Source organism: Papio anubis, chromosome 11 (genome assembly GCF_008728515.1).
Source record: "Papio anubis isolate 15944 chromosome 11, Panubis1.0, whole genome shotgun sequence".
Classification (NCBI taxonomy): domain Eukaryota; kingdom Metazoa; phylum Chordata; class Mammalia; order Primates; family Cercopithecidae; genus Papio; species Papio anubis.
In genome coordinates, this window is record NC_044986.1 from 37,779,867 (window position 1) to 37,797,480 (window position 17,614).

General features: G+C 42.8%; 1 protein-coding gene across 11 annotated transcripts in view; it reads right to left on the reverse strand.

Annotated features, from left to right (window-relative positions):
• ENTPD1 (ectonucleoside triphosphate diphosphohydrolase 1) overlaps positions 1-17,614 on the reverse strand; it is a 211,363-nt gene that overhangs the window by 20,998 nt on the left and 172,751 nt on the right. For 9 of the 11 annotated variants that reach the window (XM_017944160.3, XM_017944161.3, XM_017944157.3 and 6 more), the window contains 3 exons: positions 16,269-16,382; positions 11,956-12,093; positions 10,119-10,652 (listed from right to left, as the gene is read on the reverse strand). In XM_017944160.3, coding sequence (XP_017799649.1) covers positions 10,446-10,652; positions 11,956-12,093; positions 16,269-16,382 — 459 coding nt within the window. In that variant the 3' untranslated portion in view covers positions 10,119-10,445. Of the gene's footprint in view, positions 1-7,940; positions 10,653-11,955; positions 12,094-16,268; positions 16,383-17,614 lie in introns of those variants that run through there. The other 2 variants (XM_003904051.5, XM_009215050.4) reach the window with 2 other exon arrangements.

Here is a 17,614-nt window from a genome sequence, read left to right on the forward strand (position 1 = left end):
TTTCTCAGGATTGAAGTAAATATAACTTAGATTTAAATAGTTTAATTATTGACCATAAAGAATATCAGAAACAGGCCAGGCACAGTGGCTCACATCTGTAATCCCAGCACTTTGGGAGGCCGAGGTGGGTGGATCACCTGAGGTCAGAAGTTTGAGACCAGCCTGGCCAACATGGCAAAACCCTGTCTCTACTAAAAATACAAAAATTAGCTGGGCGTGGTGGCGGGCGCCTGTAATCCCAGCTACTTGGGAGGCCGAGGCAGGAGAATCTCTTGAAGCTGGGAGGCAGAAGTTGCAGTAAGCCAAGATTGCGCCACCGCACTCGCCTGGGTAACAGAGCAAGAGACTCCATCTCAAAAAAAAAAAAAAAAAATCAGAAACATGATTGTTAGACAAGGGCCTTGAAAATATTCCTTATAGATGTGCTACAAAAAATATTTTTAACATATGCAACCCAGCAGTCCTTTCTTCTATCATTCAGTAGTTTTTAAATCTGTACCACTTAGGTGAGAGCATTAGCAGATCACTGTCCTGAGAAATTGAAGTGCAAGGCAAGGAGAAAGGTGAAGCATGACACCCTAAAGGGAAAGAACAAGAGAAGAAAAGATATAAAAAGGTATAGAAATCAAAAGAAAAGCCAGGAAAAGAGAAAGAAGTGCTGGAATAGAAAAACTAGAATAGAAAATAAGGCCACAGAAGAGAGAAAAGGTTGAAAGGAGACAAAGAGGTGTAGAGAGAAAGTCATTATGTGCCTTTCCCCGATTTAGAGTATATTTTCTCCAGTTATCTATGACATTATTCTCTATATATACCTGGTTAGATGTTAACTCCTGCCTGAACCTAGTATGGGTTATTTTGGTATTTCTTCAGAGACTACTCAGTTTTTCTCTCGTAACTTTTCTACCAACATCTCATCTATCTGGAGGGCTCAGAAGAAGATAGGAAAACATGGGAAGGTTTGGAACCTCCTAGAGACTTGTTGAATGGCTTTGACAAAAATACGGATAGTGATATGAACAATAAGGCCCAGGCTGAGGTGGTCTCAGATGGAGATGAAGAACTTGTTGGGAGCCGGAGTAAATGTGACTCTTGTTATGTTTTAACAAGGAGACTGGCAGCATTTCACCCTTGCCCTAGAGATTTGTGGAACTTTGAGCTTGAGAGAGATGATTTAGGGTATCTGGTGGAATAAATTTCTAAGCTGCAAAGCATTCAAAAAGTGACTTTGGTGCTGTTAAAAAGATTCTGTTTTAAAAGGGAAACGAGCATAAAAGTTTGGAAAATTTGCAGCCTGCTGATGCAGTAGAAAAGAAAAACCCATTTTTTTAAAGGAGAAGTTCAAGCTGGCTGCAGAAATTTGCATAAGTAGCAAGGAGCCTAATGTTAATCCCCAAGGCCATGGGGAAAATGTCTCCAGATCATGTCAGAGACCTTCACGGCAGCCCCTCCCATCATAGGCCCAGAGGCCCAGGAGGAAAAAGTGGTTTTGTGGGCAGGGCCCAGGGTCTCAGTGCTGTGTGCAGCCTAGGGACTTGGTGCCCTGTGTCCCAGCTAGCTGCTCCAGCCATGACTGAAAGGCGCCAACATAGAGCTTGGGCTGTGGCTTCAGAGAGTAGAGGCCCCAAGCCTTGGCAGCTTCCATGTGGTGTTGAGCCTGCAGATGCACAGATGTCAAGAATTGAGATTTGGGAACCTCTGCCTAGATTTCAGAAGATATATGGAGATGCCTGGATGCCCAGGCAAAAGTTTGCTGCAGGGGCAGAGCCCTCATGGAGAACCTCCTAGGGTGATGTGGAAGGGAAATGTGGGACAGAGCCTCCACACAGAGTTCCTACTGGGGCACTGCTTAGTGGAGCTGTGAGGAGAGGGCCACAGTCCCAGAATGGTAGACCCCAGAATGGTAGGTCCACCATCGACTTGCATCTTGTGCCTGGAAAAGCCACAGACACTCAACATCAGCCTGAGAAAGCAGCCAGGAGGGAGGCTGGACCCTGCAAAGCCACAGGGGCAGAGCTGCCCAAGACCATGGGAACCTACCTCTTGCATCAGTGTGACCTGAATGTGAGACATGGAGTCAAAGAAGGTCATTTTGGAGCTTTAAAATTTGACTGCCCCACTGGATTTCAGACTTGTGTGGACCCTGTAACCCCTTTGTTTTGGCCAATTTCTCTCATTTGGAACAGCAGTATTTACCCAATACCTGTATCCCCCATTGTATCTAGGAGGTAACTAGCTTGCTTTTACAGGCTTATAAGTGAAAGGGACTTGCCTTGTCTCAGATGAGACTTTGGACTGTGGACTTTTGGGTTAATGCTGAAATGAGTTAAGACATTGGAGAACTGTTGGGAAGGCATGATTGGTTTTGAAATGTGAGGATATGAGATTTGGAGGAGCCTGGGGCAGAATGATATGGTTTGGCTGTGTCCCCACTCAAATCTCAACTTGAATTGTATCTCCCAGAATTCCCACATGTTGTGAGAGGGACCCATGGGGAGGTAATTGAATCATGGAGGCCGGTCTTTTCTGTGCTATTCTTGTGGTAATGAGTAAAGTCCCACAAGATCTGATGTGTTTATCAAGAGTTTGTGCTTTTGCTTCTTCCTCATTTTTCTCTTGATGCCACCATGTAAGAAGTACCTTTTGCCTCCTGCCTGATTTTGAGGTGTCCCCAGCCAAGTGGAACTGTAAGTCCAATTAAACCCTTTTTGTTCCCAGTCTCAGATATATCTTTATCAGCAGCATGAAAACGAACTAATACAATCGTAGTTTTTAAAAACCATCTAAATTGAACTCTTGAACATGATTAGCTGTTTCATCCCTAGTAGAGTGACAGGAGAAGGAAACATCCACAGACAGGAATAATAAGAAACCAGCTAAACTTTTAAACCATTTTTAAAGGATGCATGTGAGCTGGCATAACCTACCTACTCTTTCCTATGGGCCTCTACTGAGAGCATGGAGGTAATACACCTAATACACTGAAGGCCAGGGCAAGAGAGCTGGAAGAAATCCCTCTTAAGCACTCCAGGCCTTCACTGAGTACGAGGTGCTGGTCCCCCAAATGCAGAGGGCAAGGCAGAGGGGGATCTCCTGGGGCACAGAAAACTGACAAAAGAAACACTTGGATTGTTGTATAAGAGGAGTGAGCTTTGTAAATGCCACTTTAGCTGGCCCACTATGGAACAGACTGCCTATGAATGACAGTCAGGTAGTCAGGTAGTAGATGAACACTGATCTGAGAGCCTGTAAAAGAAACTCTTTGGAATGATAATGTCATCTAGACCTTTGATACTCAAAGTGTGGTTCCTGGACAGATGCATTGGCTTTACCTGGCAACTTGTTGGAAATGTAGAACCTCAGGCCTCACCCCAGACCTATTGAATTATTTATATTAATTAAAATTAAATAATTTTTATCTCAACAAAATCCCTGGGTAATTTGTATGTACATTAAATTTTGAGACACGTGATCTTTTAAGGTTCATTCTAATCCTTAAAATTCTGTTTTAATAATGTGTACAATAAAGTGCTGCATGGCAAACTACACAGAAACTAAAGGCATGTTCCAAAAAGAAAAAGTTCGATGTGGGTAGAGGAATATAAGCTTCATCAGGGAACCAGGAGTTGGGCTGGTTCTTAAAACCTGGAGGAAGAAGATGATTACATTAAGAGATAAATAGAATGAAGCAGAACTAGTGGCATGGACCAGCTCGCCAGCAACAGAAGCGTTTGTAGTCGGCTTGGCAGTGGACAGGGAGGTTGGCTAGAACTATTACCTTGGGTCCTACTAAAATATCCCTGAATCCAACTTTTCAGAAAGAAATAGGTAACATATTTTGCACCAAGAAGCTTCACCCGAACACTGAACAGAATGGTCTCAGTGCACTAATGGAGGCTCAGGTAAAGGGTTGTGGTAGCACAAGGAAGAGACATTCTGACTTGGAGACTTGGAGAAGGCTTCACAAATGAAGGGGCACTTGAACTGAGCTTTGAAGGTGCAAGAGTATTTCAGGTTGAGAAGACAACCTGAATGGTGTTGGGTGAACAGTCATTCTACCTGGCTGTAGTGTAGTGTAGTGTAGTGTAGTGTAGTGTACTGTAGTGTACTATAGTGTAGTGTAGTGTAGTGTAGGAAACATCAGAGGAGTGGAGTGGGATGTGAGCCTGGAGAGAGCTGACAGCCATGGATCACTGAAAGCCTTGAATGTCTGCTGGGGAGGTTGACTTTATTTTTTAGGCATTGGAAAGCCACCAGTGGTTTTAGTTAAGGAGCAATGAAATTAAGCCTGTGCTTTGCAAAGATTAATCTAGCAGCAACAGATTGGAAGCAACACCACCATTCCTGGTATCAGTCCAGATGAAATATATTACAGATCTTTACTGGAGCGATAACAGTAATATTAGAAGGAGAAATAAAAAAGAAAAATATTGCACAGGAAGAATGGGGAGGTCCCAGTGATGAAGCTGATCTTGGTTAGTTGAGGCAGGGGTGGCATTAATCATGTAAAACACAGGAGGAGGAGCTGGGTTAGGAGTAATGGTAGAGTTCAGTTTAGGTAATTGCAAATACACACTATTTCCTGACTAGCTCCCAAGACTTTTTCTTCCCTCTCTTCTTAGAACTTTATTAGAAGAGGTGATGTTATTTCTTAGATGAGGATATCTTACTTACCATTGACTAATACATGTTCTCTGATGAACTTTGCTATTCAACATACATGCAAAGGGGTTATAAAAACAAAAAGTCAACTCTAGTGCTGATGAGGGTGATCATCATCACTGATCATGGTGTCAGTTGATTATAGTGTCAATTTATAACTTAATTTATCTAAAATACAGCAATGCAAAAATATAGCAATCTTCACTTCAAATGAAGAGTCCTGAATGCCACTTTTCTAAAGAGAAGGCTCATGGAGGCACCTCTCTCCTCACTATTGAAAAATCCATTATATCTGTGATAAAACTGATTGTATTAGATTTGTATGCAGATAAAAGTAGGGTAATTAGCTATACATTGTCCTAAACATATAAAATAAGAAAAATAAATAGATGTGTGGTTTCCTAGGAAATCTACCAGTTTACAATGCGAGGCTAATGTAGGAGCTGCCAGAGCATCCTGATTAAGGCTATGGAAAGAAGTTGCAGACTGATGACGTCTTAGAAGTAATGATATTTTTTAAAGATAGTATTTCTTTGCTGAGATAAGCAGATTATATTTTACAGTAAACACATTTTATATTTCAGTTAATGAGGCACTGTATATTAAATAATTGCATTTAATGCTTCACTTTTTTCCTGTGTTAAAATTAATCACTCATGGCCTTGGCCATATGACTTTGCCATTCCTCCCATTGTTTTTCTAACTTGTTTATATTTTATTGAACTTGGTCATATGACTTACAATAGACTGCGATGGAAGTGACAGGAGACCCCATCCTGACCAAGGCCTTAAGAGGCATCCTAGTTTCCTCTCACTTTCACGAGCCTCTGTGGGGTTCGTTATGAGAACATATCCCAGAAACCACTAGACAAGGAGAACAAGAGGTATATGAATAGCTCTGATCCACCCTTACCACCTGAAGTAGAGTCGCCCAGCTGGCTTGCAGACTCACAAACATGAAAATCAATGTTTATTGCAGCAATTAATGAAACTTTGAGCTGTTATAAAAAGAACCTAATACAAATGGAAAGAAACATGGTTAGTAAGCAAAGCTAGTTATGAGCAACTGTCATGTTCTAACAGGACAGCAACTACTGGAAGTTTTATCAGAGAGGGGCCAGACCAGTTTGGGTGAAACTCAGTTCATCTTTTAAACTGACAATAAATGGGAATATGTTTTAATAGTAATTTTATCATTATGTGGCAAACTTTGTTCTGTGAGCTATTAAAATATTCATCTTGGCCGGGTGCAGTGGCTTACACCTGTAATCTCAACACTTTGGGAGGCCAAGGCAGGAGGATTGCTTGAGGCCAGGAGTTTGAGACCAGCCTAGACAACATAGGGAAACCCTGTCTCTACAGAAAAAAAAAATAGGTAGGCATGGTGGTGCACACCTGTAGTCCTAGCTGCTTAGGAGGCTGAGGCAGGAGAATCGCTTGAGCCTGTGAGGTCGAGGCTGCAGTGATCATGCCACTGCATCCCACCCTGGGCAACAGAGCAAGACTAGCTCCAAAAGAAAAATCATCTTTATTTTAATATTCAAATTTACATTTTGAGTGTGGAACATAAGCATCAAGAATTCTCTTTAAATCTAGATGAAACTTTCCCAAGGTCTCTCGTCATGCATCCTGGACTGAATAACAGGCATCCCTGCCTTCACATCTTCATGGGAAGGCAACAAAACCTGAAGAATACAACCTAGGATCTCAAAAGCCTTTTTAGGAATAATGTCATGTATAATAAACAAGAGCAAAAATGTTACAGCATCTATAGCTCTCTAAACTACCTCCCAAGGGAAGGACGATGAGGGTTTAGTTCCTGTGTCTTTTAAACTTTAACTTTACGTGTATTTTTTTGGACATGTGCTGTCCAGTATGGTAGCTACAAGCAATATGTGAGCTGAGCACTTGAAATACGGCTAGTCCTAATTAAGATGTGCTGTAAATGTAATATACACAATATATTTTGAAAACAGTATGAGAAAAATATTAACAATTTTTATATTGATTCCTTGATAGTATTTTGGATTTAGTTGCTTTCTTAAACTCTCCTGTGTTACCCAGTTTGAGTGTACCATCTGTCTCTTGCAGGGACCTTGACTGATACAACATTAAAATGAAGTGTACTTTTAAAAACTTTTATTTATGTATTTCTTATTAAGAATTGGATGAATCGAAACTTTTATGTTTTCTTTCTCTTTCTGTTACACAGAAAGCCTGATTAAGTAGCCTTATTCTTTTGTCTACAGAAGTAACCACTTCCGGCCGGGCACGGTGGCTCACTCCTGTAATCCCAGCACTTTGGGAGCCCAAGGTGGGTGGATCACCTGAGATTGGGAGTTTGAGACCAGCCTGGCCAACATGGTGAAACCCCGTCTCTACTAAAAATACAAAAATTAGCCGGGCATGGTGGTGGGCACCTGCAATCCCAGCTACTTGGGAGGCTGAGGCAGGAGAATCGCTTGAACCCAGGAGGCAGAGGTTGTAGTGAGCTGAGATAGTGCCACTGCACTCCAGCCTGGGCAACGGAGTGAGACTGTCTCAAAAAAAAAAAAAAAAAAAAAAAGTAACGACTTCTGCTGATCTCTTTTCTCCCCTATAGGTTCATACAAAAAAAACCTCCTGGCCAGGCGTGGTGGCTCACGCCTGTAATCCCAGCACTTTAGGAGGCCGAGGCGGGCAGATCATGAGGTCAGGAGATCAAGACCATCCTGGCTAACATAGTGAAACCCCGTCTCTACTAAAAATACAAAAAAAAAAAAATTAGCCGGACATGGTGGTGGGCGCCTGTAGTCCCAGCTACTGAGGAAGCTGAGGCAGAATGGTATGAACCCAGGAGGCGGAGCTTGCAGTGAGCCGAGATTGTGCCACTGCACTCTAGCCTGGGTGACAGAGTGAGACTCTGTCTCAAAAAAATTAATTAATTAATTAAAAAACTCCTACCTTATAAAGGAAACTTTAAAAGGTTCCTCATAAAGGAACAGGATTAACAGAACCAAGTTTTGAGTCCTGGGTGAAAATCCAGGGGAGAATGGTAATCAGTTATAACCAATGGCCAATCCAATATTAAAATTAGTTAGCAGTGACCCATCTTATTTCATCTACCCCACCCAAAGTGGCCCAAAGCAGATTGCTGGATCTGCCTCTAAATCAACCTTTCCTCCAAAAGAATTGGGGTTAGGTTGTATCTGCTGATTGTCTCCATAATTTGAGATTTTAACAAGTGGAGTTTGGCTCCCAAATACCTTAAAGGGTTTGTGTGTGTGTGTGTGTGTGTGTGGTTTTTTTTTTTTTTTTTTTTTTTTTTTTTGCGTCTCTGGGGAGCGGGAGATTGGACCTAGGCAACAAAACAGGAATGGAATAACAAAAGATTTGTGTTCTCTGAAGGAGACTTGTGAAGTCTAATTCCAACTTGCTGAGGGAAAGTGTTTAGAAAAGAAAAAGCAATAGGCTTCAACCAGATGACATGAGTTGCAGTATCTGCTCTGCCATGTAGTAGTTTGTGTGACCCTCATTTGTAAAATGGAAATACTATTTACACCCTTCTGGGTTGTTGTGAGGGTTGGAATAGATTGTGTGCATGACAGTGCTTTGTATATGCAGACAGAAGGAAAAAGGGAGCTGCTATTGGCTTAACTTATTTGACCTTTATTTTCATCATCGTCAGCCACTATTTGATGTCAATCTACTGTGCAGTGAGCAAACATTAAAATTAGGAAGCCGGGGGTATGGGAACCACTGATTAGCATCATATGCCACACGTGCTTCCATCCAAAGCACATGAGCAGAATGATATTAAATCACAAGCCTATCAGAAACAGACCAGCTTTCTGCCTCCCTTTCTATGAATACCATGTCCCATGAACCCTGTATTCATGTGGAGTTTTAAGTACATGCTTGGAAGTTATGAGGAGACAGCCTGGTATGTTTGGGAAAGAAAATAATGGTTAGGTGCATGGCAGGTTTGGCTCTGCCATTTGGGCAAATGACTTAACCTCTCTGAACCTCAGTTTCTGTTTCTGTGAAGTGGGAATGGTAACACCTACCTTCTTCGGATTGTTGTGAGGATTAAATGAGAAGATGAATGTAATGCCCTTGAGCACACAGCATGGTACACCACAAATGCTCAACCAACAGCAGCGATGACAGTATAGGCAACTACCACTAGAAAGAATTTGAACATGTCCCAATTCGAATTTTGATTCCTAATCAAGATTTAGTGAATTTAACGTAAGTAGCAGAAAAGAAGATTAAGAGTTCCTTTCCACAGCTTTATTAAGTTTTTATATTCAGCTGGCTGTTGTCAAAAGTGACTTGATCATTCAAGAGATATAGGGACATTTGGCTTCTGGTTTGTGTGAGAGCTTTTCTTTCCCCATGAGCTCAACAGTCAGTCCCCAGATCTAGAGATGGAGAGCTTGGAACAAGGTCAGAATGAAACATCACCAGTCAATCCTGCTCAACAGGTAACTCTTGCAACAATCCTTAAGGAAAGGGGTACAGGGTCTCTTCATGTTTCTATGGTAAAGTCCATAGCTGCTGCTTCATGGAATAAGCAAACAAAGCCCATGTTTTGTGACAGGGGTGGCAACACTTCCAGACTTGGTTCCTGCACATTCTGATGTGTAAATTCCATGATAGGGCAAAAGCATGCCACTCCACACTAATGCTGCCCTCTCACTAAATTAAACCTCGGAAAAATAAGATGTGGCTTGGCTTTAAAACTCAGCGAACTATCTTTATGGTACAGTTGGTTTCCACAGCTGTAAACAGAAAGATCTATGGTTTCTGCCTACCCAGGATAGTCTTGTCTCTAGACAATTTCTTGTTGATGCAAATGTTCTGGAACTAAATAGTGGTGATGGTGGCACAACACTGTGAATGTACTAAATGTCACTGATTTGTATGTATTTAATATGAATTAAATGTTAAAATGGTGAATTGTATTTATGTATATTTTACCATAATAAAAATATGCGTTGGAAGATGCATTTTTTGTGACCCTGAGTTGTAACTGTATTTTTCTTTGTGATATGTGTATACCACCTACCACATAGTAAGCCCTGATGTTTGAATGCATATATGTACATCCGCTTTTCGCAAGTCTCTGGTCTGAGTGTTCCACTCTGTAGCATTTGGGTATCACCTAGGAATGTGATTTATTGACATCCCTGCTTTGGGTGGGATTGAGAACTGTATTTACTGCATGAGCACATATATTTCTTAAAAAACTCTTTGGCTTTAGCACATATTTGCCCACTGTAGAAAATTCTCCTACCCACAGGGCAGGCTGGGAGTGGAATGTGTGTCTGCCTTCTTCAAAGGCATTGTATGGCTTTCTCAATGGATGGCAAACAGGAAAGAGAAAGGGGTTCTTAAAGAGTACAACTGAACCAGTTCCTGAGATTCTTCTTTCAGCCAGCTCAGCCTCTCATCACAGGACTCAGGACTCTCAGTTCTTCTAGACAAAGTCAATATTGTTCTTTTATAAAGCAAAGATTATGAAAGGTGTCAGGTCTTTAAAACCTATACAAGCACAAAGTACAAAGGAGAAAGGGGTAGCTGGGAAAAACTCATGAAAGAGACAGTGTCTGCCGGAAGTCCTTGAGGCACAGGATGTTGAATACCTCCAAAAGAAAGGCTTCAGTAAAAGCCAAGGAAGCTTCACACTGGTCAAGACTGGCCCTGGCAAACAGGGAAGGAGGGCCTTGAACACTGCGATGGAGGAAAATGCTCCCTGGACAATTTTTTTCCTCACTCCAGCCAGCATATTTCAGCTGCTCTTGCTATACCATATCTTTCCAGAAATACGAAGGCTTGTGAAAGATGAGCAAGCCTATGATGGCCACTATGACAAGGACCAGGGAGAACAGAACCATGAGGAAGACATAGGTGGAATGGGAGAGAGGTGTGGACAATGGTTGCTCAGCTGGGATCATGTTGGTCAGGTTCAGCATGTAGCCCAAAGTCCAGCCGGCGTCGCTGCCCTGGATCTGCAAATAGTGGGGAAAGTCTGTTGTTTGTGGTTGGAGGCGTTAGAGGAGTTATCACCTAGGGCTTAGAATTATTGGATCATGCATTGGAAGAATTCAAACAATATAAATCACTGGCTGGCTCATACCTGTAATCTCAGCACTTTGGGAGGCCAAGGAGAGAGGATCACTTGAGGCCATGAGTTTGAGACTAGCCTGGGGAACATAGTGAGACCCTGTCTCTTCAGAAAATGAAATTAGCTGGGCACGGTGGAACACGTCTGTAGTCTCAGCTATTTGGGAGCCTGGGTGGGGAGGATCACTTAATCCCAGGAGTTTGAGGCTTTAGTGAGCTCTGATCATACCACTTCATTCCAGCCTGGGTGACAGGGTGAGACCATGTCTCTTTAAAAAAATGTATATACACATGCATCATGACTACCTCATGTGTCAGTCCTAAATTTGACATAGGTATAATCTTTCAAACAAAATAAACTGCTGGAATTAAAGGAAGTCTGGAATATTATAACAAGGAAAAGATTTAAGTTTGAATTAGCAAGATCAGCACTGACAAGAGTGTAAGGACACTGTTATCTTCAGGCCTCCTACAGCCCTCTGTCTCAATGCTTTGTTTTGCTTTAAATCACCATATTTAATACAGGGGGTAAAATGTTTTCCCCACTAGTGAGCATGGGCTTAAAAAGGTAGAGACACACTGCTCTGGGTATTTTTGGTCAAGCATGAGTCGCTCAGCTGAGTTCTCTATTCCTGGATACCTGCAGGTGGCGCTATGGTAAAGCACAGCATTGAAGTTGCTTCTTCCGGACTCATGCTAAGCCTGGCTTCTAAACAATGGTCTCATCATTCACAGCCACTCAGTCCCCTTCTTCACACTGAGCTTTCAGATTGGTCAACCTTGAAGTAATAACCAACAAGGATGATGAAACCATGATCATACTTTCCCAGCTTATGGAAGGGGCCTTTCAGAGGGCTGCTGAAGTCAGCACACAGTCATTGTAGCTGCTGAAATGCTGTTACTTTAATATATCTCATTTTGTGTTTTGTTTTGTAAGGAATTAGTCACTGTTATGTGGGAAGGTGCAACTGAAAATGCAAGTAGCTGTCCTTAGAGAGGTTGCCCACAGCGGGCCAACAGACCCAGGAGGGCTTGACACAGAATGCCAGGGTTCAAAGCAGAGTGGTAGAACAGAACATCAGGCCAAAGCTACACCAGGCTGACTTCCCCCTCTTTCAAGCCCCAAACTGCTTCAGTCACTACCACCGAACCCCAACCTCCCCCCAGCCCAACAGGCCCCCAAATTACCTTGCCAATGAAATGGATGTGCTCCCAGGAATCAGCTGTGAAATGATAGCCTTGCAGAAGGAGGGAGAGAATGTAGGTACCAGAAAAGCAGTATTCACTCAGGTACTTCTCCTTTACTCCAGCATAAGATGTTTTTATCTAGAAGTGAAGTGAAGGAGAAATCATACTCGTACAACAGGCATCTCTCTGTGGCCCTCTTTTTCTCTAGTAGACCTGATGAAGAGAGGGGAACGCCCCAGCTCCGGCGCACCTGAAGGTTGGCCTCTTCCAGAGGGCTTTGGGGGTGGTGCTGCACTCCGTCAGTGCGAGCAGGGTTTTATAGTTTAGGATCTCTTAAGGAAGCTTTTCCTGCACAGGTTTCTGTGAGATAATAATAGGTTCTCCAGGAAAAAAGTAGTTCCTGTGGTCTAGTAGGTTCCGAAACACTAAATTTCAGCACTTCTGTTCATCCCCTAAACTTTGTTTAATCTGAGTTTTCTGTATGCTGTTGACCAGAGCCTTTGGCCCAGAGCCTCTGTGAGCATCTTAACAGTGTCATTAAAAGCCTTACCACTCACTTTAGTCCCTGGACTGGCAGCATCAGCATCACTTGGGAGCTGGTTAGTCCTCACCCTAGAACTACCAATTCAGAATCTGCATTCCAAAATGATTCCCAGATGATTCAGGTGCACAGTAAAGTTTGAGAAACACAGCTCTGGAACACAGTTTAGGCAGCATTTTGCTGAGGACTGCTAACACTGCCAACATCTCACCTTCTATCTTCTGTCTTAATGTCTTTTTTTGCATCTGAGTCATGCAAAGTGGTTGTTTCCTTGAGTCCTTCCTATGTTTACTCATCCTATTCCCTACTAAAAATATTAAGAGCTGCTTGCCATCCCTTGCCCTTACCTAGCCTAGCTGTTGTGAATATACACCCAGATGCCCACAGCCTCCTCTGCAATTCTCCTGCCCTCAATTTGAGGACACCAGGCCAGGACCTCTCTAGTTCAGCCTGGACTTCTGTCTGCTGCTCCATCCCTCAGCCCTTCAGATAGGCATTGCCTCCTGGACACCCTTGGCAGAGAGAGAACATTTGTTATGCATGCATCATGTACCATCTGGACCTATGCCAGATGTTTTATATGTAGTATCTCCTGGATGCCTAAATCACACCCCTATTTTCCCAGATTTCTCTCCCTTTCGTGAGTCATCCCATCTGCAAATCCTAACTCCTGCCTGGGGTCTGTTTCTCACTTGGTTCCTGCCTGTCCCCAGTTTCTGAAAGGATAAGTCCATAACTAGACTGCCTTGTCTTGCTCTGATGAAATCCTCAGAATGACCCAGCTTGGAGCTTGTCTTTTCAGCACAGTTCTGGAAATTACCCTTTGATTGATTCCTCTTCATGTGACATCCTCTTGAGACCTTGGTGTGGACATCAGTTGACATTGCCTGTCCAGGTCCCTACCCCTTCCTTTCAGTCACTGCATTCTGCTTTCCCTTTGTGAAAAGACCTCCTCCCCTATCGAAGTAGTCTTGGGCCTGTCAATTGAAGGATACCTATGGGATACAAAATCCCAAGAATCTTCTTAGGTCCAACTTGAAAGTGCTGAGCCCCTGTAGGTCCTTAAAGGCTGGCCTATACCTTGTGTGGGGTGGGGCGGGGGGGGGGGGGCGGCTGGGAGATGCCATTTTGGCCTAATTTCCCTGAATTCTTTAACACTTCTATTCCCCTCCTCCTTCTGGAAAGCTGTACGTTGGCTATGCAGTCTGGCCTCCTGAAGGTTATGACAGTAGCCAAAAATATAGAAGCCAAAAAGGCATCCACCTTCTTCATCAATCCAGAATTGATCATGCTCATGCCTGTAGGTGGATTCATTACTCTGTGCTCTCCAAATTGGGAGAGGAAGTCTACTTTCCTCTCTCCTTTCTCTCCCACCTTCCCCTCTCTCTTCTCTCCTTTCTATTCCCAGGGCAGTGGAACATGACGAGGTTCTCTTCCCTTCATGGATATCCTCTTTCCGGCCTCCACATAAAGGGGCATTGACGGATCTTCAAGAATGGGATGCCTTTCCCTAGAAAGGCTGAATATTCACGAGGCTGAATGTGAGGATCCAGAGTACACTGAGATATAACTGGTCATCAGTACACATAGAATCTGATCACGTTGCTCACTTGGACTGACCAGATCTTGGATGCCCAGATTTTCAGAGTAGAAAAGTGGCTGCGTTCCGGCTGCTGAAAGATTCTACTCGCCCTCTAATGAAGCTGCCAGAAGACAACCATGGAGTCTCCCTTCCACTCACTCTCCCAGTCTCTCCACTTCAGAGACCCAATGACTTCAGGCACCTGAAGTGTCAGCAAGTATGGTTTGCATTTTATTTCCCTTGCCAAAGCAGGGAAAGGCAGCATGATAGATATGCATAAAGCACAGAAAGCAAATGTCCACCACTGTCAACACACAGTACATGCTTAAACATTGCTATTATCTCTCTACCAAAGGTGTTTAGAAGGAACATTCCCAAACACAAGCCATACTGGAGTAGCAGTCCTTCCCCACGATGAAGTTAGGAGGGAAAGCGTCACCTCCTAACAATGTACTTGACAAAACTATGTTTTCTATCTGGGTGAATGATGCAGCTTGGGAAAGTGAACCCTGGGTCATAACATCCACCTCAATGCTATAGGCTCTGGGTGAGGACAGGGGTCTAACTCTGCAACCCCTTCCCCAAATGCTTCAGGAATTCTCCCAAATGCGGGCCCTTCTTAGCTTCCTTGCAGGGCCTCTGAACAATTCCCCACATGACTTAGCTGAGCAGACCTACAGGTCTAGATATAAGCATTCCCAGCCTAACATAATCTTACGAAGTAAAAAATGAGATGTGGATAAGAGAGGAAACCTGACAAAACTTTTTTTTTTTTTTTTGAGATGGAGTCTCGCTCTGTCGCCCAGGCTCGAGTGCAGTGGCACAATCTCGGCTCACTGCAAGCTCTGCCTCCCGGGTTCACACCATTCTCCTGCCTCAGCCTCCTGAGTAGCTGGGACTACAGGCACCCGCCACCACGCCCAGCTAATTTTTTTTGTATTTTTAGTAGACACGGGGTTTCACCGTGTTAGCCAAGATGAGAACTTTTAATCTAAACCAGAAGTAATTTTTTTTCAAAGAGCAGCCTAAATCTGCTTCCTCAGCAGCCATATGTAGGCCTGGTCTCAAATTGCCTCCACTCCAACATGCTTATCTTCCTCCACAGATTACCACCAGATGCAAAAAACCACCGCTAACCTTTTTGTAAAGTGCTGAGACATTTGAGCAACTCTTGATGAAGGCCCTGACCACATTTCTTTCATGTTCTAGACAAAATACCTGGAGAGAATGGCAAGCTTCCCAGCTCTTGCTCAGCCTCTCTTCCCCCTTGTCAGTGCAGACAAGGATAAGCATCTATTTTTAGTTGATAGCATTTCTTAAGAATGAAAACACCATTCACTTTTGCAACTGTCAACTTAAAAAGAGCTGCTGTTCTGAGCTATGTCTTTTATAATCAGAGTGGATTCCATACCTCTCCTCCCTTGATTTTCATCTTGTGGCACTGGATGTTGAATGGCTCAGTGCCTCTGGTAAGAAAAAAATTGTGCTTCAAGTTTATGAATAAGTAGGAGATATCTTGGACCTGGGAAATGGAGAGGATTTTACCACAATCGTGTATGTGGCAGACTCTGCAAATTGCCTGCTTTCTTGCTAACAGAACTCTGATTTGGGGATTGGTGGAGGGGAGTGGGCCACAATGTGCCCAGCTCAAGGAAGTGGCTCATGATAGGTCTAAGCTTAAGCTGGTCACAAAATTCTGCACCTGGTTTTCCCAGTCAATCCTGGCCATTGAGATATAAGGGGAAGACTGCTGAGTCTGGGATAGCTTTTGCTTTCCTGTAAAAATGAACAGATGTATCTGGTTCTACCCCTTTTCTGAACTTTCTGAACAAGGCTGTGATGCCTGAAGCCACAGCCACCATCTTGTGTCCATGAAGAAATAGGCACAACAGCAGAGCTGAAGAAGCAATGGCTGAGACAGAGCAGAGCTGCTGACCCCATGCCAACAGCTGCCTACTGCCAGACTTTGTATTAGGTGAGAAAAAAAATAAGATCTTATTTAAGCCACTGAATGTCAAGTTAACAAGGAATGCCAATACATTCATTCCTGAGTCCACCACCTGGTCTTCTCTAACACATTTGCTGGATCTTGGTCAAACCAGCAGGAGTTTCAGAGCAGACTCACACCCTCTGCATCAGCGAGGGCACAGGGCACTCATGCTGTTAGAGTTGCTATGCCTAGTCACTTACCTCCTCCCAAGGCTGAGAGCAGAACTTTTTCATCATCTCAGTCACCTTTTCCTGAGAGACTTTCTCTGATGTCAAGTTTAAAAAATTCATCACAAAGTAAAAAGCTGAAAATGCCTACAAGAGAAAATTGCAGTTTTAGGCTGTGTTCCACACAGAGGGATGCCAACTTGCTCTCCTAAAGGCCACATCCCTTGTGCAGGTGCCTGGAAAGCTCTGCTGAGTAAATTAACACACAAAGTGATACTGCAGGCCCAAGAGCTGTTTCCTTCCTGGAAGAGGAGCCCCTTTGCTGCTGACACACATTTCTAAGCCACCTGGCAGTTACTTTTCTCCATAATTGTAATAGGAGAGTCAGGGAGAAAGAAAAATGGGGAAAGAGAATAAGAAAAGAGAGAGGAGTTGCAAAAATCCCGTTTAAAAATACTGTGTACTACATATGGATGTTTAATATATAAATATAAAACTAGAAAATTCTATACAACACTATTGAGTTATCTCTGAGTAGCAAAATTGGTTTTTTCCCCTTGTGCTTATGTTTTGCCTATTTTCTATAATGAATATGTACTACTTTCCTTTAAAAATCCATCTTTATTCAACAAATATTCATTACAGGTCTACTATGGGCTAGGTACTATTTTAGACACAACTGAATTTTTAAAAAGTCATCATCATCAAACATGAGAACTATAAAAAAGTTAAAAGTTAAAATCAGTAAAACAAAAAAAAAATTCTATTAAAATGACCTCTAAATTCTACCACTTAGTGACAACTGCTATTAAATATAGTATATAGGCTTCTAGCATTTTTCTCATTCTATGATACATATGTAACTTTTATTATACTTCATACCACCCTATAACTGCCTTTTTTACTCTTTTAATAGAGCATGAATTTAAAGGGGAGAAAATGATTGAGCAGAGCTTGCTGGATGAGGCAATTCAAACCCCAACTCTAGTGCTTTTCTTCTTTCCTACCCAAAAGGGTGCCGGTTTTTAGGGGAAATCATGTTGGATATTAAAGGAGCACATCATTTGTTCATTCAGCAAACACACTGAGCTCTGTTTACTAGGCACTGTGCTGAGTCATAGTTTACTGGGATTATTTGAGGGGAGCATAGAGTTTTCTCTGTGGCAAACATGGTTAGATTGGGGATTATAATTTGCCTTCTGTAAAATTACTTAACTAGAAGTGAATGTAGAAAGAAAATGTGATTCCCAAAGTGGAATTCGCATAGGCAAAGAAACAGAGTTTTGGTAGGCAAAGAAACAGGAGGTAGCAGAGATCCCACTGGGGGCTCACTGTGACTCGGAGATGAGGAAAAATATCCTCCACCAGCAAAGAAATTT